The sequence below is a fragment of the Trichechus manatus genome, unplaced genomic scaffold (assembly GCF_000243295.1).
Source record: "Trichechus manatus latirostris isolate Lorelei unplaced genomic scaffold, TriManLat1.0 scaffold00213, whole genome shotgun sequence".
Classification (NCBI taxonomy): domain Eukaryota; kingdom Metazoa; phylum Chordata; class Mammalia; order Sirenia; family Trichechidae; genus Trichechus; species Trichechus manatus.
Window position 1 is genome coordinate 2,563,495 of NW_004444149.1, and position 20,297 is coordinate 2,583,791.

At 43.8% G+C, this 20,297-nt stretch overlaps 1 protein-coding gene across 1 annotated transcript in view; it reads right to left on the reverse strand.

Moving 5' to 3' along the window:
- TDRD10 (tudor domain containing 10) overlaps window positions 1-20,297 on the reverse strand; it is a 69,363-nt gene that overhangs the window by 4,580 nt on the left and 44,486 nt on the right. Inside the window, 6 exon segments of the mRNA XM_004391315.1 lie at window positions 1,074-1,228; window positions 1,459-1,643; window positions 1,898-1,956; window positions 1,959-2,049; window positions 5,485-5,558; window positions 5,917-5,959. Coding sequence (XP_004391372.1) covers window positions 1,074-1,228; window positions 1,459-1,643; window positions 1,898-1,956; window positions 1,959-2,049; window positions 5,485-5,558; window positions 5,917-5,959 — 607 coding nt within the window.

Sequence of the window (20,297 nt, forward strand, 5' to 3'; positions counted from 1 at the left end):
AGGTAGGTAGGTAGGAAGGTAGGTAGGTAGGAAGGTAGGTAGGTAGGAAGGTAGGTCGGTAGGAAAATAGGTAGGTAGGAAGGTAGGTAGGTAGGTAGGAAGGTATAGGTAGGTAGGAAGGTAGGTAGTAGGGAGGTAGGTAGGTAGGAAAGTCGGTAGTAGGTAAGAAGGTAGGTAGGTAGCAAGGTAGGTAGGAAGGTAGGTAGGTAGGTAGGAAGGTAGGTAGTAGGTTGGAAGGTAGGAAGGTAGGTAGGAAGGTAGGTAGGTAGTAGGTTGGAAGGTAGGAAGGTAGGTAGGTAGGTAGGAAGGTAGGTAGTAGGTTGGAAGGTAGGAAGGTAGGTAGGTAGGAAGGTAGGTAGGTAGGTAGGTAGAAGGTAGGTAGTAGGTTGGAAGGTAGGAAGGTAGGTAGGCAGGTAGGAGGTAGGAAGGCAAGTAGCAGGGAGGGAGGTAGGTATAAAGGTAGGTAGGTAGGAAGGTCAGTAGGGAGGGAGGTAGGAAGGTAGGTAGGTAGGTGTGTGTGTGTCTCACCAGCTTTACTTCCACTTCCCCTCCTGACCTCCCTCGCAAAGCTTGCTTTCAACCTTTTCCATTTCACGTAACCTCCGTCTTGAGAAGTGGCAGGGGAAAGAGGAGTCTCTCCATTCCGAGGATTTGGAAACGGAGTACCTGACAGGCATCTGGATCTACAGTGACAGCAAATCAGAAGACCTGAAGTCCAGAGCTCTAACGTCTATCGCTGATTTTCAAATTCTAGTTTTCTTCTACAGCAGAATCCTTTTTAATGAAATCTTACATAAAACTTGATATATATAAAACTGATAGGTACTGAGCGGCTCTTGCGGAAGCAGGATAGGAGGCCCGCCTTCTGTCCTCCCATCCAGAAACTCAGCCTTTGGGCAGCACTTGTGGTCCCCCTGGGATCCCGGCTCACAGCGCCCAGGTGTAAAAACTACTTCTCAAGAGGCAGCTTTGCTAGGGCGGATGCTGAAAACCTGGGTTAGAGCAGAAGAACAGACAGAGGGGCCGCATCTCTGCCTCTGAAATCCTAGCCAGGAAGGCGGAGGCCACCTTACCTTTCTCCAGCATGAAGGGCTGAGTCAGAGGTGGGATGGCCCAGAAGCTGTCGCTGTCCAGGCTGCGCAGGGACTGCAGGGGGATGGTGGCGGACTAGCCAAAGTGGACGAACATCACCACAGCCCAGGCGTCCACCTGGTCGATCACCCAGCACCTGGCCAGCGGCAGGGGAGAAGGAGAGAGGACGCTGCTCCATGCACAGCGGTCCCCAACAAAGAGGGCTGGAAGGGTGAGGCTGAAGGAGCAGCAGCGAGTGTCTTGCTTTCCCCTTGCCCGGGTGGCGAGGTGATAATAAGCACAGACAATGTTGAGAGGAGCAGCAGGAAAGGAACCAGAGCCCAGAGGAGGAGAAGCTGGAAGCAGAGGGCAGCTCTGCCTGCGGGCCTCCCCCAGGCCCTCCCTCCATCCATGCCCGGGCTCACATCTGTTCCAGGCCCATCCATAAAGCCCAGGAGGTACTCTGCCACACAGCCAGTCCCGCGCTGCATGGCTGAGCCATTCAGGTAAGGCTGCTGCTCCTCGGTCTCAGCCAGGGTGCTGAATGGCACCTCCATGTCCTGCTGCAGGTTCTGGAGGTTGTCCCAACACAGTGGCCTTGCTGCCTGCATCACACTATGCACCTGTCCTTACCGATGCCATCTGCTATCTCAGTCCCACTAACCTGTCCCAAAGGCGCGAGGTGGGAGGGAGAATGAGGCTGAAACCAGGGCCCAGACGGCGGTCATTGTGGATTTCCACCGCCGAATGACCCCCATCACCACGCCCCCCACCCAGGAGGGCCCCCAGAGAATGCACAGAGGCCCGAGGGCACCGTGAGCTGTACTTCAGTAACATGCATGGCCCAGAAGAATGGGGTCTGAGGGATGACACTGGTCACCAGAGCCCCACCTCCCCACGGAGGTGGGGGACGGTGGCCAGCCAGCTCAGGTCTGGGAAGCAATCCCTCAGCAGCAGCACTGGGCAGGACCCTCTACAAGGAAAGCAAGGGGCGAGGGACCCGCGTGAGTGAGTGAGTGAGTGAACTCACCCAACACCTGTCCTGTGGGATGCTGGGCTGGCCATGGGCGCAAGAGTCACCATGAGCCGGAGGTCATGAGTATTTCCACTGGGGCTGGGGGCGGGGCTGGACAAGCACCCAGTAATCATAACGCACCACAGAGGAAACAAAGCACCGCGCCGGGGAACAGGCGTTGGAGAGTTTGGGGAGGGGTGCAGCAGAGAGAAGCAAAACCACATCAGGAAACTCCTTCGAGAGACATGGTCAAAAGCCCTGGCTGGGTTGATTTTTGAGCCTGCTAAAGTGATTCATGGGAACCCTGGTAGTGTAGTGGTTAAGTGCTATGGCTGCTAACCAAAAGGTCAGCAGTCTGAATCCACCCGAGGCTCCTTGGAAACTCCATGGGGCAGTTCCACTCTGTCCTATAGGGTTGCTGTGAGTTGGAATCGACTTAATGGCAACAAGTTTCGGGGTTTTTTTTTGATTAAAGTGGTTCATGAGCCTCTGAAGGATGCAGATGCAGTCTGTCCACAATTCAGCATATGTTTTAAATCCCAAAATAACTCCTCCCGCCCAGTGTTTAAGCACATCCCAAACTTCCTCCTGCCAGCCTCCGCTGATTTTCTTACCTGACTCAGTAACTCGTGGTTAGCAAGGCGAACCTGCCGCTTTCAAAAAACACAAGAGAAGCCACTCATCCGATCACATCTCAAGTCAAAAAGGGGATTCTGGCATCTCAGACACGGAGTGTGGTGTTCAGCGTTACAGAGAAGCGGGTGTGGTGGGCATGATTATCTCACGGCATCCAGGTAGAGAATGGGCACAGGCCTTCACTGTACGGAAGTGGAAACCGATTGTTTTTTCGGCATTCAACAGAAAGCGCGCCATCAATTATGTTCAATCCAACTGGGATGAGTATTATGAAGGAGATGGCCCGATGCTGGCAAACGGGATACAGGGCATCCTCAAGAGCTGAGCATGCGCTAGGATGCCACATTTTAAACAAGAAAAGGTATTTTTCAGTTTTAAAATTCTCCTAATGATTTTATTTATTTTTAAATTATTATCAAAGCTACATATGATCCTAGTTTCATGAGTAGAATCAGCCATTCCAAAAAAACAAGTCTCCTAACCTTATTCCCCCAGAGCCAACTACTTTCTATCCTTTTAGCTAATTCTTTTAGCATTTACTTCAAATCCCTAGACACGCTTATACTGCTTCTTGATTTATATTACTTTTTCTTTTTTACCTTTATCTCCATTTTTTTTTGGCAATAACTCCCCCCAGCCCCTGGTAACCACTAACCTACCTCTGTCCCTATGCATTTGCCTATTCTAGATATTTCCTGTAAGTGGGACCATACACTATTTGTCCTTTGTGTCTGACTTATTTCACTTAGCATAATGTTTTCGCGGTTCATCCATATTGTAGCATGTAGCAGAACTTCAATTCTCTTTAGAGCTGAATAATATTCCATTGCATGCCTATACCATGTGCAGTTTATCCATTCATCTGTTGATGGCCACTGGGATTCTTTCCGCCTTTTGCCTATGGTGAATATTGCTGCTATGAACATTGGTGTACTCTTTGAGTCTCTGTTTTCAAGCATCTTGTGTATATACATAGGAGTGGCAATGGTCATATGATAATTCCATGTTTAACTTTTTGAGAAACTGCAAATCTGTTTTCCACAGAGGCTGAACCATTTTACAACCCCATCAGCAATGCATAAGGATTCCAATTTTTCCACATACTCACCAACACTTATTTTCCAGTTTTCTGATAGTGGCCGTCCTAACTTGTTGCCATTGAGTCAATTCTAACTCATACTGACCCCATAGGACAGAGTAGAAGTGCCCCATTGGGTTTCCAATGCTGTAATTTTTATGGGAGCAGACTGCTACATCTTTCTTCCGTGGAGCGGAAGGTGAGTTTGAACTGCCGACCTTTCGGTTAGTAGTCGAGCGCTTATCCACTGCACAACTAGGGCTCCAATAGCCATCCTAGTGGATGTGAAGTAGTAGCTCATTGGGGTTTTGATTTGCGTTTCCCTATCACAAAACCATAGTAATCAAATTAGTGTGGTAGCGGTATAAGGATAGACATACAGACCAATGGAATAGAACAGAGAAATAAACTAATACATCAATGACCAACTGATTTTCAACAAGGGCGCCAAGTCCATTCAACAGAGAAAGAATAGTCTCTTCAACAAATGGCGCTGGGAAAACTGGATCTTCACGTACACAGGAATGAAGCTGGACTCATACTTCACAACTAATGACTAATTATGAGCATCTTTTTATATGTTTATTGGCCATTTGTATATCTGCTTTGGAGAAATGTCTGTTCAAGTCCTTTGCCCATTTTTTTTAACTGCGTTGTTTGTCTTTTTGTTTTTGAGTTGTAGGATATTAAACCTTTATCCGATACACAGTTTCCAGATATTTTCTCCTATTCTGTAGATTGTCTTTTCACTTTCTTGATAATGTCTCTTGATGCACAAAAGGTTGTTGAAACTTTGATAGGGATTGAGTTGAATCTGTAGATCACTTTGGGTAGTACTGTCATCTTGAAAATATTGAGTCTTCCAGTCCATGAACACAGTATGTCTTTCCATTTATTTAGGTCTTTAATTTCTTTCGGCAATGTTTTATAGTTTTCAGTGTACAAGTCTTTCACTTCGCTGGTTAAATTTATTCCTAGGTATTTTATTCTTTTGGATGCTTTTGTAAATGAAATTTTTTCTTAATTTCATTTTCAGATTATTCATTGTTGATATACAGAAGCACAACTGATTTTTGTACGTTGATCTTGTACTTTGACACTTTACTAAATTCATTAGTTGTAGTAACTTTCGTCTGGATTTTTAAGGATTTTCTATATATAGGATCATGTCATCTGCAAATAGAGACAGTTTTACTTCGTCTTTCCAATTGGATGCCTTTTATTTCCTTTTCTTGCCTAATTGCTCTGGCTAGACCTTCCGGTACAATGCTGACTAGCAGTGATGAAAGCAGGCATCCTTGTATTGATCTTGATCTTCAGAGAAAGCTTTCAGTCTTTCATTCAGTATGACATTAGCCATGGGTTTTCATAAATGTCCTTTCACATGCTGAGGAATTTCCCTTCTCTTTCTAGTTTATTGAGTATTTTCATCATGAAAGGGTACTGGATTTTGTCCGATGCCTTTTCTGCGTCAATTGACATGATCATGGGGTTCTTTTCCTTGGTGGAAAGAGATTTTATGTCATTCTGGATCACAGCCTTAGAGCCTGGGTCTGATGAAGGAGTTCCTGCAAATGTTATCTCCCAACTCAGTCCTATCCGTGTCCCCATCCCCTGAGGGACTGAATGAGGTTTCCAGTCACCCTTTGCCCTGGTGGTCTTTCTGAGCCTCTGCTCCCCTCCTTTCCATGGGAACTGCAGAGAAGGTTGTTTTCGGTCTCTCTGTCTCACATGGGTCAGTGGAAGCCTGTGTACCAGCTGGAAAGCAGAAGATTAAGTCCTGGAGGCACCAGATCTACCCCTAGAGGATCACACCCCTCTCCCTGGAGACCTTGGCCCTGCCCTCAGGAGGATAAGATGAGCCAAGAAGCCACATTCACCCATTTCTCAGCCTCTGGATCCTCAGCTAGGTGGCAAGGGTTTGTTGGATCATATTCTTCAATCAAGACAGAGCCATGGAGCAATATAAAGGGGTGTCTTCTACAAAAAGGAGTCAACATGGGGGAAAGCGGGAAGGGAGGCAGTGGAAGAAGTGGGAAACTGGGTGGGGCAGGGAGAGGTAAACAAGGAGCGGCAAAGATGGGTCTTGGGAGCAGGTGGCAGCTCAGGGTCTCACCAGGGCTTTGGGCACTTCCTTCACCAGAAACCTTCTCCACAGCCTAGGAAGACAAAAAGAAGTTTTCACTCAGGCACGGCTGTATTTACTTTATTGATTTTACATTGAATCACTCCAGGTAGATTTTGAGGCAGGACACGGAGCAACAGCAGCCCCTGCTCTGACACGGACTCTAGATGACTTCTCAGACACTCACCCGCTTTCTCGCTGGAAGCCCGAGCCAACCCAAAGAAAACCATTCAGAAATGGGGAAGGGAGGTAGGGAGGCAGCCATCAGGGAGTCCTCCATCAGTGTAGTCACAGAATGCGCTGCACACACAGCCCACCCCAGACAAGAGGTGGATCTGGGCCTGCTTAGGCTAGCAGATCCCTGCTGGCCCTTCTTGAAGGAAGAAGAGGAGGAAATGGTTATGCTGGGATTAGGGCTGGGGAGAAAGCACACGGGCTGTAGTGGAGACAGTACGGCCTGGATGTCTTGCCCACCACTGTAATTCTGCAGACCCCAAACACACGCTGCTTTTCCTCTCTCCAGTGTTCTCCCCTGGAAAATCCTCAATCTTGGTTACACCCAAGTATCTGCCCACCCTGCCTCTATCTCTGCATTCCCGCCATTGACAGTTGCCAGAGAACACATTTATGGCCACTGTTCTCAAATGGACATTCAATACTATAGTCCCACTGTACTGGGTTGAATAGTGTCCCCCCAGAATTCACGTCCACTTGGAACCTCAGAATGGGACCTTCTTTGGAAATAGGGTCTTTGCAGATGTAATTCGTTGAGATGATGTCATACTGGATGTGATGGTTAAGGTTGTCTGTCAACTTGGCGGGGCCATGATACTCAGTGGTTTGGCAGTTATGTAATGACATAATTTGGTAGTTATGTAATGATGCAGTTATCCTTCATTTTGTGATATAATGTAATCACCTCCATGGTGTAATCTGATGTGATCGGCAAATCAGTTGTAAGGGGAGTTTCCCTGAGGGCGTGGCCTGCATCCCACATATATGGATGTTCTGGCAAAGCTCGCTGACTTTTGCTTGCTCTGGATCCTGCATCTGGCTCATCATCATCTGACCTCTAGTTCTTGGGACTTGAGCCAGCGGCTGCCATATTGCCTGCCGATCTTGGGATTCATCAGCCTCCACAGCCTGTGAGCCGGCAGCCTGTCATCTTACCCGCCCATCTTGGATTCATCAGTCTCCACAGCCTGTGAGTCAGCGGCCTGTCGCCTGACCTGCGTATCTTGGGTTTGTCAGCCCCTGCAGCTATGTGAGTCAGGACCAGCCTCCAGCCTAATGTCTGACCCACAGACTTGGGACTTCCCAGCCTCTACAACTGCGTGAGCCATTTCCTTGAGATAAATCTCTCTCTCTCTGTTTATATATATATACATGTTTCACTGGTTTTGCTTCTCTAGAGAATCCAGCCTAAGACACTGGATTAGGGCGGGCCCTAAATCCAATATGACTGGTGTCCTTATAAGAAGAGACAGAGAGAAGCTATGTGACAACTGAGACAGAGATTGGAGTTATGCTGCCAGAAGTCGAGGAACTCCAAGGATTGCTGGCAACCACCAGAAGCTAGAAGAGGCCTAGAAGGATCTTCCCCTAGAGCTTTTGGAGGGAGCATGGCTCTGCCAACACCTGAATTTCAGATTCCTGTCCTCCAGTACTGTAAAAGAATAAATTTCTGTTGTTTGAAGCCACCCAGTGTGCAGTGATTTGTTATGGCAGCCCTAGGAAGCTAATATCCCCACCCTACCCCATATTCCTCTAGTAAGTTTACCTTCCTACTATACAAATGGACAGTTTTCCACCCCCTCCTCTCCAAACCAACCCCCACTCGATGAACTTGCCTGTTCTCCACAGGGGAAATAGAATCAACCAGAAGGGAAGTCCCTCATTTTCTCAACCCTAAACCGCCAAATATCCCCCCAACACCTGCCCTCTCTGCCATCCTTCCTGTTACATGAAGTGCACCTGCTTCCACCCAAGGCTCTGGGTCCATCTCACCTTTTCAAGGACATCACCTTTGCAGTCACACCCTCTTTCTCCTCCACTGCTATCTCCCTTCCAGGTGGACTTCCCCACCAGGAAAAAATCATGCTCTATTATTCACTTGTGAAAAAACCCTGACTCAACCAACATCCTCTCTGGCTGCTACCCTTTCTCTGTTCCCTTCACTGAAAGTGTTGTTTGGAGTTCTGTCTACCTCCACACCTTATATCTTCTCTTCAACTCATTCCAATCACACTTCCCTGAAATGGCTCTACTCAGGGTCAGCAATGATGCTCACGTTGCCAAATTCAATGGTCAGGTCTCTGTTGTGATTTACCTCACAGCTTTCTACCCTGGGGACCACTCTCTCCTTCCAGAAACACTTCTTCCCTTGGCTTCCTTGACATCACACACTTCTGGTTTTCTTTCTCTTCCACCAGCCGGCCCTGCTCAGCTCAACCACTAAACATGAGCACACCCCAGGGCTCGGTCCTCTACTTTCTCCATATACCTTCTCTCCAAGCTCATCTCCTCCAGTTCCACGGTTTTAGGTATCAACGATTCACCAAGACTCCCAAATCTGGATGTTCAACCCTAACCTCTCTCTGGAATTCAACTCAAATGTCAAGATGCCTACTTAACAGGACTGCTGAGAGGCACACTAACTTAGCATGTCTAAAACAGACTCTCCCCAAGCTGCTTCACCCCAGCCTTTTCAATTTTAGTAAATTGCAACATTATCTACCTAGTGGTTCAGGCCAAGTTCATCTCTCTCTCTCTAACTCCCTACATCCAATTCATCAGCAAGCCAAGCCATCTCTACCTCCAAACACACCCCAATCCATCCACTCTACTCTCTCGCCATGTCTACCACCCCAATACCAGCCATTGCCATCTCTTAAACAAGGGCTATAGCAACATCCTCCAAACAGGGCTCCCTGCTGCCATATTTGCTCCCACAATCCAATCACCATTCAGCAGACAATACAATCTTTTGGAAACACAAATCAGTGCACATTACTTCCCTGATTGAAACCCTTCAATGTCTTATAAATAAATCCCCCAAAGTCTTCATCTTGGCTCACAACGGCCACCATGATCTGACTCTCCTTCACACTGACCTCCTCTCCACCCACCATGCTCACAGGTTGGGGCATTTGCAGGACATCGTTCTGTCTGGAATGTTCTTCCTCTGGTCTTTGCATATCTGGATCTAAGCTGTCATTCAGATCTCAAATGAGACGTCACTTCCTCACAAAGAGGCTTCCCTAAGAACCATTTCAAGAACCTTCACTTGTATCACCTTATTTTCATTCTCTGTCTGGTACCTCCTATCTGATCATTTCTAATTTACTTACTCATTTGTTAGTTTATTGTATGTCTCTTCCCACTGGACTATAAGCATCATGAGAACAAGAACCATATTTGTCTTGCTCACCGAGGTAACCCCAGGGCCTAGAACAGTGCCTGGTACACACCTAGCTGTCAATAAATATATGTTGAATGAATGAATGACTACATGAATGAAGAAATGACTTGGGGCAAACTCTTAACTCTCGAATCCTTGGTATCCTCTTCTATAACATGCATCGCACCTGCCTTGCTGTGAGGGCTTAGCTGGGGTACTATCTGTTCAAGACATGGCATGCCGAAGGTATCAATGAACAGAAGCTATATGGCAGAGCAATTAAAAGTGTGAGTTCTGGAGTTAGACTGTCTGGGGTCCAATCCTCGTTCTAGAACCAACAAGCTGCTTAACTTTGGGCGAGTTACATGTCCCCATCTGTATGACGGGAGAGTAACAGTACCAACCTGCTGTAGTCAAATGAGTTAACACAAGAAAGTAATTAGAACGGAGCCTGCATAGCTACTGTTGTCAATCAATGAGACCCAAGTAAAATCTCTACGCTAAGCCACATTTTGCTTCGCCTGTTTACCTACAACAAAGCAAAGTGACAGTGCTAAAAATCGTCTTCTTCCAGCCAAGTACGTAAGGTACCTTTTAATTTAGAATCTCTTAACAGAGTTCTAAGGAGCCCAGTGGTGCAGTGGTTAAAGCATTCAGCTGCTAACCAAAAGGTCAGAGGTTTGAACCCACAAGCCATTTTACAGGAGAAAGATGTGGCTGTTGGCTTCCGTAAAGATGTAGAGCCTTGGAAACCCTATGGGGCAGTTCTACTCTGTCCTATAGGGTGGCTATGAGTCAGAATTGACTCGAGGGCAATGGGTTAAGAGAGTTTTACTGAGCTCTCAATTGGGATTCTGTCAGTCCTAGAGCCTTGTTTCTCGCCAATGCCTTCAGTGCGCTTGGCCTTCTTCCTTCAAGTCCAAACTGCACTGAAGGCATTGGCAAAAAACAAGGCTCCAGGAATTGATGTAATACCAAATGATATGTTTCAACAAAAGGATGCACCGCTGGAAGTGCTCACTCACCTATGCCAAGAAATTTGGAAGACAGCTACCTGGCCAACTGACTGGAAGAGATTCATGTTTGTGCCCATTCCCAACAAAGGTGACCCAACACAATGTAGAAATTATCGAACAATATCATTAATATCACATACCAGTAAAATTTTGCTGAAGAACATTCAAAAAACGTTGCAGCAGTTCATTGACAGGGAACTGCCAGAAATTCAAGCCAGATTCACAAGAGGACGTGGAACGAGAGGTATCATTGTTGCTGCCAGACGGATCTTGGCTGAAAGCACAGAATACCAGAAAGATGTTAATCTGGGTTTTATTGGCTACGCAAAGGCATTCAACTGTGTGGATCATAACAATTATGGATAACATTGCAAAGAATGGGAGTTCTAGAACACTTAATTGTGCTCATGAGGAACCTGTACATAGACCAAGAGGCAGTCCTTCAAACAGAACAAGGGGATACTGCATGGTTTAAAATCAGGAAAGGTGTGTGTCAGAGTTGTACTCTTTCATCATACTTATTCAATCTGTATGCTGAGCAAATCATCCGAGAAGCTGGATTACAGGAAGAAGAACGCGGCATCAAGGATTGAAGGAAGACTCATTAGCACCCTGCGATATGCAGTGACAAAACCTTTCTTGCTGAAAGCGAAGAAGACTTGAAGCACTTACTGATGAAGATTAAAGACTACAGCCTTCAGTATGGATTACACCTCAGCATAAAGAGAACAAAGAATCCTCACAACTGGACCAATAAGCAATATCATGATAAACAGAGAATATATTGAAGTTGTCAAGGATTTCATTTTACTTGGATCCACCATCAATGCCCGTGGAAGCATCAGTCAAGAAATCAAACGACATATTGCATCGGGCAAATATGCTGCATAAGACCCGTTTAAAATGTTAAAAAGCAAAGATGTCACTTTAAGGACTAAGGTGCACCTGAACCAAGTCATGGTATTTTCAATCACCTCATATGCATGCAAAAGCTGGACGATGAATAAGGAAGATCAAAGAAGAATTGATGCCTTTGAATTATGGTGTTGGTGAAGAATATTGAATACACCATGGACTGCCAGAAGAACGAACAGATCTGTCTTGGAAGAAGCACAGCCAGAATGCTCCTTAGAAGCGAGGATGGTGAGGCTTCATCTCATGTACTTTGGAAATATTATCAGGAGGGACCAGTCCCTGGAGAAGGACATCATGCTTGGTAAAGTAGACGGTCAGAGAAAGAGAGGAAGACCCTCAATAAGATGGACTGACACAGTGGCTGCAACAATAAGCTCAAACATAGCAATGACTGTGAAGATGGCACAGGACCAGGCAGTGTTTCATTCTGTTGTACATAGGGTCGCTATGAATTGGAACCCACTGGATGGTACCTAACAACAACAACAACAATGAACCCTGGTGGTGCAGTGGTTAAGTGCTTGGCTGCTAACCAAAGGGCCAGTGATTTGAACCCACCAGTTGCTCCATGGGAGAAAGATGTGGCAGTCTGCTTCCGTAAAGATTATAGCCTTGAAAAACCTATGGGGCAGTTCCACTCTGTCCTTTAGGGTTGCTATGAGTCGGAATCGACTCGATGGCAATGGGTTTGGTAAGAAGTTCTAAATACCAACCCCAAGAACCAATTATCAGCAACAGTTTCAAGCTAAACATAATTATTAATAGAGAAATATTTTAAACCATTTTTGGTTTAATTATTATTCCCTAATGATTTAAGACAGTTTGTGAAATTAAGTTTCAGAGGAAAATCTACATAATTATCATCCAAACGCCACAGCAGGTACATTAGCCACAAACATACCTCAAACTTCAGGATGTGTTTGTAACACCGAAGGAGCGACACAGAAGCTACAGAAATCAAGGCAGCATCTCAATGCTGTCAAACCAACCGATTTTAATTAAGTTCTCTTGTTGCTACAAACGCAGGAACTCTCATGCCCAAATCAATCAGCAGCTGTTAATTAGCCCTTTACTTTGTTCTAGGACTTGTTTTTTTTTTTTTTAATTTTTTATTATTGTGCTTTTGGTGAAGGTTTACAGAGCAAATTGGTTTCCTATTCAATAGTTTATACACAGATTGTTCCATGACATTGGTTGCAATCCCTGCAATGTGTCAGCACTCTCCCCATTACCACCCTGAGTTCTCCATTTCCATTCGTCCGATTTCCTTGCCCCTTCCTGCATTCTCACCTTTGTTTTGGGGCTGTGTTGTCCTTTTGGTCTCATGTAGGTGATTGTTCTGAGGAGCACTTTCCTCACGTGTGTTATTGTTTATTAATAGGCCTGTCTATTATTTGGCTGGAAGGTTATCTCCAAAAATGGCTTCATTTTCAAGTTAGAAGGGTGTCTAATTGCTATAGTCTCAGGGGTTTCTCCAGTCTCTCTCTGCCCAGTAAATCGGATCTTTTTTATGAATTTGAATTTCATTCTACTTTTTTTCCCCCCCGCTCTAATTGGGACCCTCTATTGTGATCCTGGTCAGAGTGGTCGGTAGTGGTAGCTGGGCACCATCTAGTTCTTCTGGTCTCAGGCTGGTGGAGGCTGTGGTTCCTGTGGCCCATTAGTCCTTTGGACTAATTGTTTCCTTGAGTCTTTGGTTTTCTTCATGCTCCTTTGCTCCAGACAGAAAGAGACCAAGTTGTATCTTAGATGGCCGCTCACAAGCTTTTAAGACTCAAGACGTTATTCACCAAAGTAGGATGCAGAACATTGTCTTTATGGACTATGTTATACCAATTGACATAGATGTCCTCCGAGACTATAGTCTTTAGCCTTCAAGCCCAGTAACTCAGTCCCACAAGGTGTTTGTATATGTCTAGGCTGTTTCCATGACTGTGCGCCCTGTGTGCTCTATTATATATATATATGAATATACATGCAGCACATACAAATATATAGAAATATCCACAGCCAAACCTATATATGCACACGGGTGTACTCTCATACCCCCCCCCCCGACATCTCTTTAGCATAGATATGTATCTACTCATAAATTATTGTTTGTTATTACTGTTGTCGTAGGATTGTGTATGCTATAGTATTTACCTTCGTTGTCTTTTATTCTTGTTTACCTTTTGATGTCTTCCCTATCTCATTGTAGTTTTTTTAAATTATTGTGCTTTAGATGAAGGTTTACAGAGCAAATTAGTTTCTCATTAAGCAATTAATACATATATTGTTTTGTGACATTGGATACCAACCCCGTGACATGTCAACACTCTCCCCTTCTTGACCTTGGGTTCCCCATTTCCATTCATCCAGCTTTCCTGTCCCCTCCTGCCTTCTTGTCCTTGCCCCTGGGCTGGTGTGCCCATTTAGTCTCATATACATGGTGGAGCTACATGTATTATTATATTTGCTTTATGGGCCTGTCTATCTCATCTTAGTTTTGATTTTCATCTTTCTAATTGCTAATCGACTCAACAGCAACGGGTTTAATGGCTAATGATCAAGAGCATCTCATAATGTGTTTGTTAGCTTCCCAAAAGTCTTCTTTGGTGAAGTGTCTGTTCATGTCCTTTGCTCATTTTTTAATTAGGTTGTTTGTCTTTTTGTTGTTGAGGTGTTGAAGTTTTCCAAAAATTTCAGAGATTACACCCTAGTTAGATATGTTGTAGCTAAAGATTTTTTCCCAGTCTGTTGTTGTTGTTAAGTCCTGTCAAATTGGTTCCAACTCACAGTGACCCTATATACAATAGAAAGAACGCTGCCTGATCCTGTGCCATCCTCACAATCATTGTTACACTTGAGCCCATTATTGCAGCCACTGTGTCAATCCATCTCATCGAGGGTCTTCCTCTTTTTTGCTGATCCTCTACTTTACCAAGCATGATGTCCTTCTCCAGGGATTGACCCCTCCTGATAACATGTCCAAAGTAAGTGAGACAAAGTCTCACTATCCTGGCTTCTAAGGAGCATTCTGACTGTACTTCTTCCAAGACAGATTTATTTGTTCTTCCGGCAGTCCATGGTATATTCAATATTCTTCACCAACACCATAGTTCAAAGGCATCAATTCTTCTTCGGTCTCCCTTATACATTGTCCAGCTTTTGCATGTATTTATGAGGTGATTGAAAATACCACGGCTTGGGTCAGGTGCACCTTAGTCCTCAGATTGAAATCTTTGCTTCTGAATACTTTAAATAGGTCTTTTGCAGCAGACTTGCCCAATGCAATACATCATTTGATTTCCTGACTGCTGCTTCCATGGGTATTGATTGCAGATCCAAGTAAAATGACATCCTTGACAACCTCAGTATTTTCTCTGTTTATTATGATGTTGCTTATTGGTCCAGTTGTGAGGATTTCTGTTTTCTTTAAGTTGAGGTGTAATCCATACTGAAGGTTATAGTCTTTGATCTTCATCAGCATGGTAAACAGGTCAATTCCCCCAAAATTGCTAAACAAGTTTAATTCAATTCCTATCAAAATCCCAGCAAATTTTTTTGTAGATATAAATCAGATTATTCTATAATTTATCTGGAAAAGCAAAGGAACTAGAATACTTAAAACAATTCTGAAAAAGAATAAAGTGGGAGAGTGGGTCATAAAATAAATAATATCACCCATGAGTACTGTGCTCCTCTAAACAATCATCTAAATGAGATGTAATGGTCAATATTTGCCCTAGACTAAAGACGAGAAGGTAAGGGGGGGACAAGGAAGCTAGATTAATGGAAACAGAACAGCCAGAATGGAAATAATAAGAGTGCTGGCACATTCTGAAGAGTGTAACCAATATCACTGAATAATATGTATAGAAATTGTCAAATGAGAACCTAATTGGCCACATAAATTTTGTCAAAAATCATTATAAAATATTTTTTTAAAAAGCTATAAAAAAAGAATAAAGGACTCAGATATAGACCCACACAAATATGCCCAACTGATTTTCTATAAAGGTGCAAAAGCAATCCAATGTAGGAAATATAGCCTTTTCAAAAAACGATGCTGGAGTAATTGGACATCTACAGAAAAAAAAAAAAAAGAATCTTAATCTAAGTCTCACACTTCATAAAAAAATTAATTGAAAATGGATCACAGGCTTAAATGTAAAACATAGAGCTATAAAACTTTTAGGGGAACAAAACAGGAGAAGGGCTAGGCAAAGCGTTCTTAGACTTGATGCCAAAAGCACAATCCGCAAAAGGAAAAACTGATAAACTGAATGTCATCAAAATTAACTTTTGCTCTGTGAAAGATACTGCTGGCAGATGAAAAGACAAGCTGCAAACTGAAAGAATATATCAATAGACCATATATCCAATAAAGGACTAGTATTTAGAATATAAAAGAACTCTCAAAACTCAACAGCAAAAAAAAATCCAATAAGAAAATGGGAAAAGACAAGAAGAGACATTTCACCCAAAAGGATATATAGATGGCAAATAAGTACGTGAAAAGACGTTGAGCATCGTTAGCCATTAGGGAAATGCAAAGTAAAACCACAATGAGGTATCACTATCAACCTATCAGAATGGCTAAAATGAGAAAAATAATGATACTATCAAATGCTGGTAAAGAGTTGGAGAAACTGGAACGCTCGTACATTGCTGATGATGATGTAAAACAGTACAGCTACCTTGGAAAACACTTAACTAAACATGAACTACCATTAAAAAAGAACAAAAAAACTCGTTGCCATCGAGTCAATTCCAACTCATAGGGACCCTATAAGACAGAGTCGCACTGCCCTACAGGGTTTCCAAGGAGCAGCTGGTGGATTCAAACTGCTGACCTTTTAGTTAGCAGCTGTAGCCTCTCACCCACTGCCCCACCAGGGCTCACAACTACCATATGACCTAGTAATTGTCCTTCTGGGCATTTATGTCAGAGAAACACAAAAAACCTGTGCACGAGTGTTTATAGTAACTTTGTTCATAATATCCAAATGAAAACTATCTAGATGACCTTGAATGGGTAAATGGTTAAACAAACTGTGGTATATTCATACTACGGGATACTACTCAGCAAAAAAAGAACGAACTATTGATACATGCAACAACCTGGATGAGTCTCATATCACCAAGAAAGCAGTGCCAGGAGCAGAGCTCGTCCTTTGGACCCGGGGTCCCTGTGCAGAGAAGCTCCTCATCTGGGGGAAGATAGATGAGAAGGTTGGCAGTTTGAGTCCACCCAGAGGCACCTCAGAAGAATGGCCTGGCAATCTACTTCTGAAAAATCAGTCACTGAAAATCCTATTAAGCATAGTTCTCCTTTGACACACATGGAGTCGCCATGAGTCAGAATCCACTCCGTGGCAACTGGTTTGGTTTGGATTTATAATTACTAGAATAAAATGAAGCTTCAGACTGTTTGAAGTTTTAAAAGTCTATGAGGTCTACAGTCAAGACATATGGGTTTTGAGATTTTTCTCCCCAGTCTGCTTTATCATATCAGGCAGAATAGCAAACATCCAAGAGACCAAAAATTTCCTCTGCTTCTCAAGCAGCTGCATCAATGGGACACCTTCAGCAAGGATCAAGTTCAAGTGCTTGGGTGCTGGGCCCTTATTAATAACAGCTAGACACTACAAGTTCTAACAACAACTCTGCAAGGTAGATAGAATTCTCCTCATTTTGTAGATAAGACCAAGTAGGAGTAGAGAGGTTAAATAACTCAATGTCACAGAGCTGCTAAGTGGCAGACCTGCCTCCAAAGTTCATGCTCCCTCTCTCCTCTATTTCCCCGCCTCCCATACAGCAAGCACTCAACTGTTTGTTAAATACATTAAAATAATGAAAACAAATTAGTGGTTGCCATGGATTAAGGAGGGAGTAGGACAGGAGGGAAGTAGGTATGGCTACAAAAGGGCAATGAGAGACATTCTTGTGTCATGGAAATGTTCTGTAGATTGACTGTATCAGTGTCAATATCCTGGTTGTGATACTATTTTGCAAAATGTTAACATTGGGGGATAAAAGGTGCACAGAATCTCTCTGTATTATTTCACACAACTGTACGTGAATCTACAGTTTCCTAGGTTGGTGTCTGGCTAGTACAATCCTGTGTCCTATATTCAGCCTGTGGTCTGATGTTGTTTGTTGTCAGATCAAAGGACTCCCTTTAATAAGTCTTGTAAATTTGGTTTGGTTTTTACATAGTCCCTTAATTTCTGTTTATCTGGAAATGACCTAATTTCACCATCATATTTGAACGAGAGTTTTGCAGGATATATTATTCTTGGCTGGCAATTTTTTTCAAAAAACAGGTGGTGGGCCAAATTTGAACTGCTGTCCCAAATTTGCAGACCTCTTTCCTGATCCTTTGTTGGTTATATTGTTGCAAATATCTTCTCACAGTTCTTGGTTTTATATATATCATCCCATTGCCTTCTTGCCTGCATGGTTTCTGCTGAATCATCCAAGCTTAGTCTTATTGTTTCTCCTTTGTATGTGACTTTTTGTTTTTCTCAAGCTGCTCTCAGGATTCTTTGTTTGTTTTTTGTTTTAGCAAGTGTGATTATGATATGTCTTGGTGATTTTCTTTTGGGGTCTATCCTATATGGGGTTCGTTGAGCTTCTTGGATGGTCAGCATTTCATCTTTCACGATATTGGGTAAGTTTTCTGTCAGCAATTCTTCAATGATCCTCTCTGTGTTTTCTGTTTTCTCCCCCTGTTCTGGAACTCCGATCATGTGCAGATTTTTGCTTTTGATTGTATCTCACATAATTCTCAGGGTCTCTTCATTTTTCTTTGTTCTTTTTTCTGAGTTTTCTTTGAACAGAGTTGGATCCAAGTGTTTGTCCTCAATTTTGCTGATCCTATCTTCCATTGTTTCAAACCTGCTCCTCAGCCCTTCTATGACACTGTCCATTTCTGAAATCTTGTTGTTTATCTTTCAGATTTCTAATTGTTGTTTTTGTATGAGTTCTAGTTGTGAATTTGTTTAGTATTTTGTTCCTGTATTATTTTCTTGAATTCTTCCATTTTTTTGTCTGTATTTTCCATGAATTTGTCCATTTTTTCCTCATTTTTGTCTGCTTTTTGCTTCAATTCTTGGATAATTCTGTATATTAGAGATTTGAATTCCCTAGCAGTTAGGTCTAGTGCCTTTTCTTCTACTGGAAGGTCATCTGGTGTTTTATTTTGGACACCGACTGGATCCATCCTGTCCTGTTTTTGTAAATGTTTTGATATTGTCTGCTGTCTTCAAGGCATTCAGTGGTTATTTTCCTCGTTAATTGATTGTAGATTTGTTTGTTTTGTCTTGTTTTTTTGTTTTATTTGCAGGCTGTGCATTCTTTGTTGTTTGCTCATCTGTGGGTATGATACTTTTCACCTCCTTCTCCAGTTGGAACGGTCAGTCACTAAGGTATGGTACAGCAGGGCAGGTCCAGCTGACGGGGAGTTGCTGGGATGGGTTGTTTGTGGCATGTACCAGGGCTGATGGTGCAGATCGGGAATCAGTGTAGGGCAGGTTCCAGTAGGCCATGCCTGTGCTGCTTGAGAGTGTGATGTTCAGCGCATGGTGCAGGTAGGCAGGAAGGAGGGGGTAGATTCTGATGTGTGGAGCTAAGATGGGCATGGGAAAGATGAGAGAGAGGAGAGAGGAACAGGAGCCAAAAACATACAGACAAACAAAAAAGAGTGCTAAGGGAGCTTGCTACTGGAGTGGAGAGATGACAGACTGAGAAATGGGGAAAAACAAAAATAAAAAAAGAAAAAGGGTAAAAGAAAAAAATGAATAAATCAAGAAACTGGAAATGGAGAAAGACAAAAAGGAATAAGAGAGAGAAGAAAAGAAAACAAAGAAACAGAAAAAAACAAAAACAAACAAAAAAAAGAAAAAAGAAATGCCCCCAGGGATGTCCCTGTGTGTCTGTGCAGAGTAAGGGAGTAGCTTCCAAGCCGCACAGTACTGCCCGGCTAGAAGGGGCTCCCAAGCTGAGAAAAGAAAAAGAAAACAAACAAATTAAAACAGAACAAATCAGAGCAAACAAACAAAAAAGCCCCGGGGGTCTCACCAGCATGGCAGCATGGGCTGGGAAGCAGTTTCACAGTCAAGCGATGTTTCCCAGCCTTTCAGGAAGAAGCAAAGATGGCTCACGGAGCCAGGTATTTGAGAGAAAGGATGGGGAGGTGGTGAGAGGTAAGGAAGAAATGTAAAGAAGCAGGAAAAAGCAACACCAGCAGCCAACAAAAGGCACTCAGGGAGCCGGCCAGTGCAGGCAGGTGGAATCTAAGCAACACCGGGGTGAAGACGGTGCTTCCCAGCCAAGAGACTGTGGCCTCAGGAAGCAGAGGAGGCCAAGTGGGTGTGATGAAGGGCGGGGGATGGAAAGCCTATACCACTGGCTACCAGTTGTTCTGTCTCCTGCTGGAAGTTCTGTGAAGCTGCTTTCTCACACCCCCTGTTTGCTGATCTCCAGTAGGAGTCCAAGATCACAGATCCATGTTGCGGTAGCTGATAGGGGACCTCTGCATGTATCTCTCCTCACTCTCTGTTCTCGGTCAGTTTCTTATTCCATTCGGTGCTTGGCTGAGTTCTTTATCTCTTCATTTGATGTTTAGGGTTTAAGGATTGACGTGTGACTCTGTTTGACTTAGTTTTTCTGATCTTTGCTGTGGAGGGATGACATGGTGCTTCTGACTATAGTGCCATGTTGCCCGGCCAAGGCTGTAATCTTTATGGAAGCAAACTGCCACATCTTTCTCCCTGCAGAGTGGCTGGTGGGTTTGAACTGCTGACCTTTCAGTTATAAGCCGAGCGCTTTAACCACTGCACCACCAGGATTCCTTTTTTATCACAGTAAGAAAAATATTTTTTAAAATTTTAGGAGACCATTAGAGAAATGCAAATTAAAACCACAATGAGATACCATCTCACCCCGGCATTACTGGCGCGAATCAAAAACACTGGAAATAACAAATGTTGGAGGGGCTGTGGGGAGATGGGAACTCTTATGCACTGCTGGTGGGAATGCAAAATGATACAACC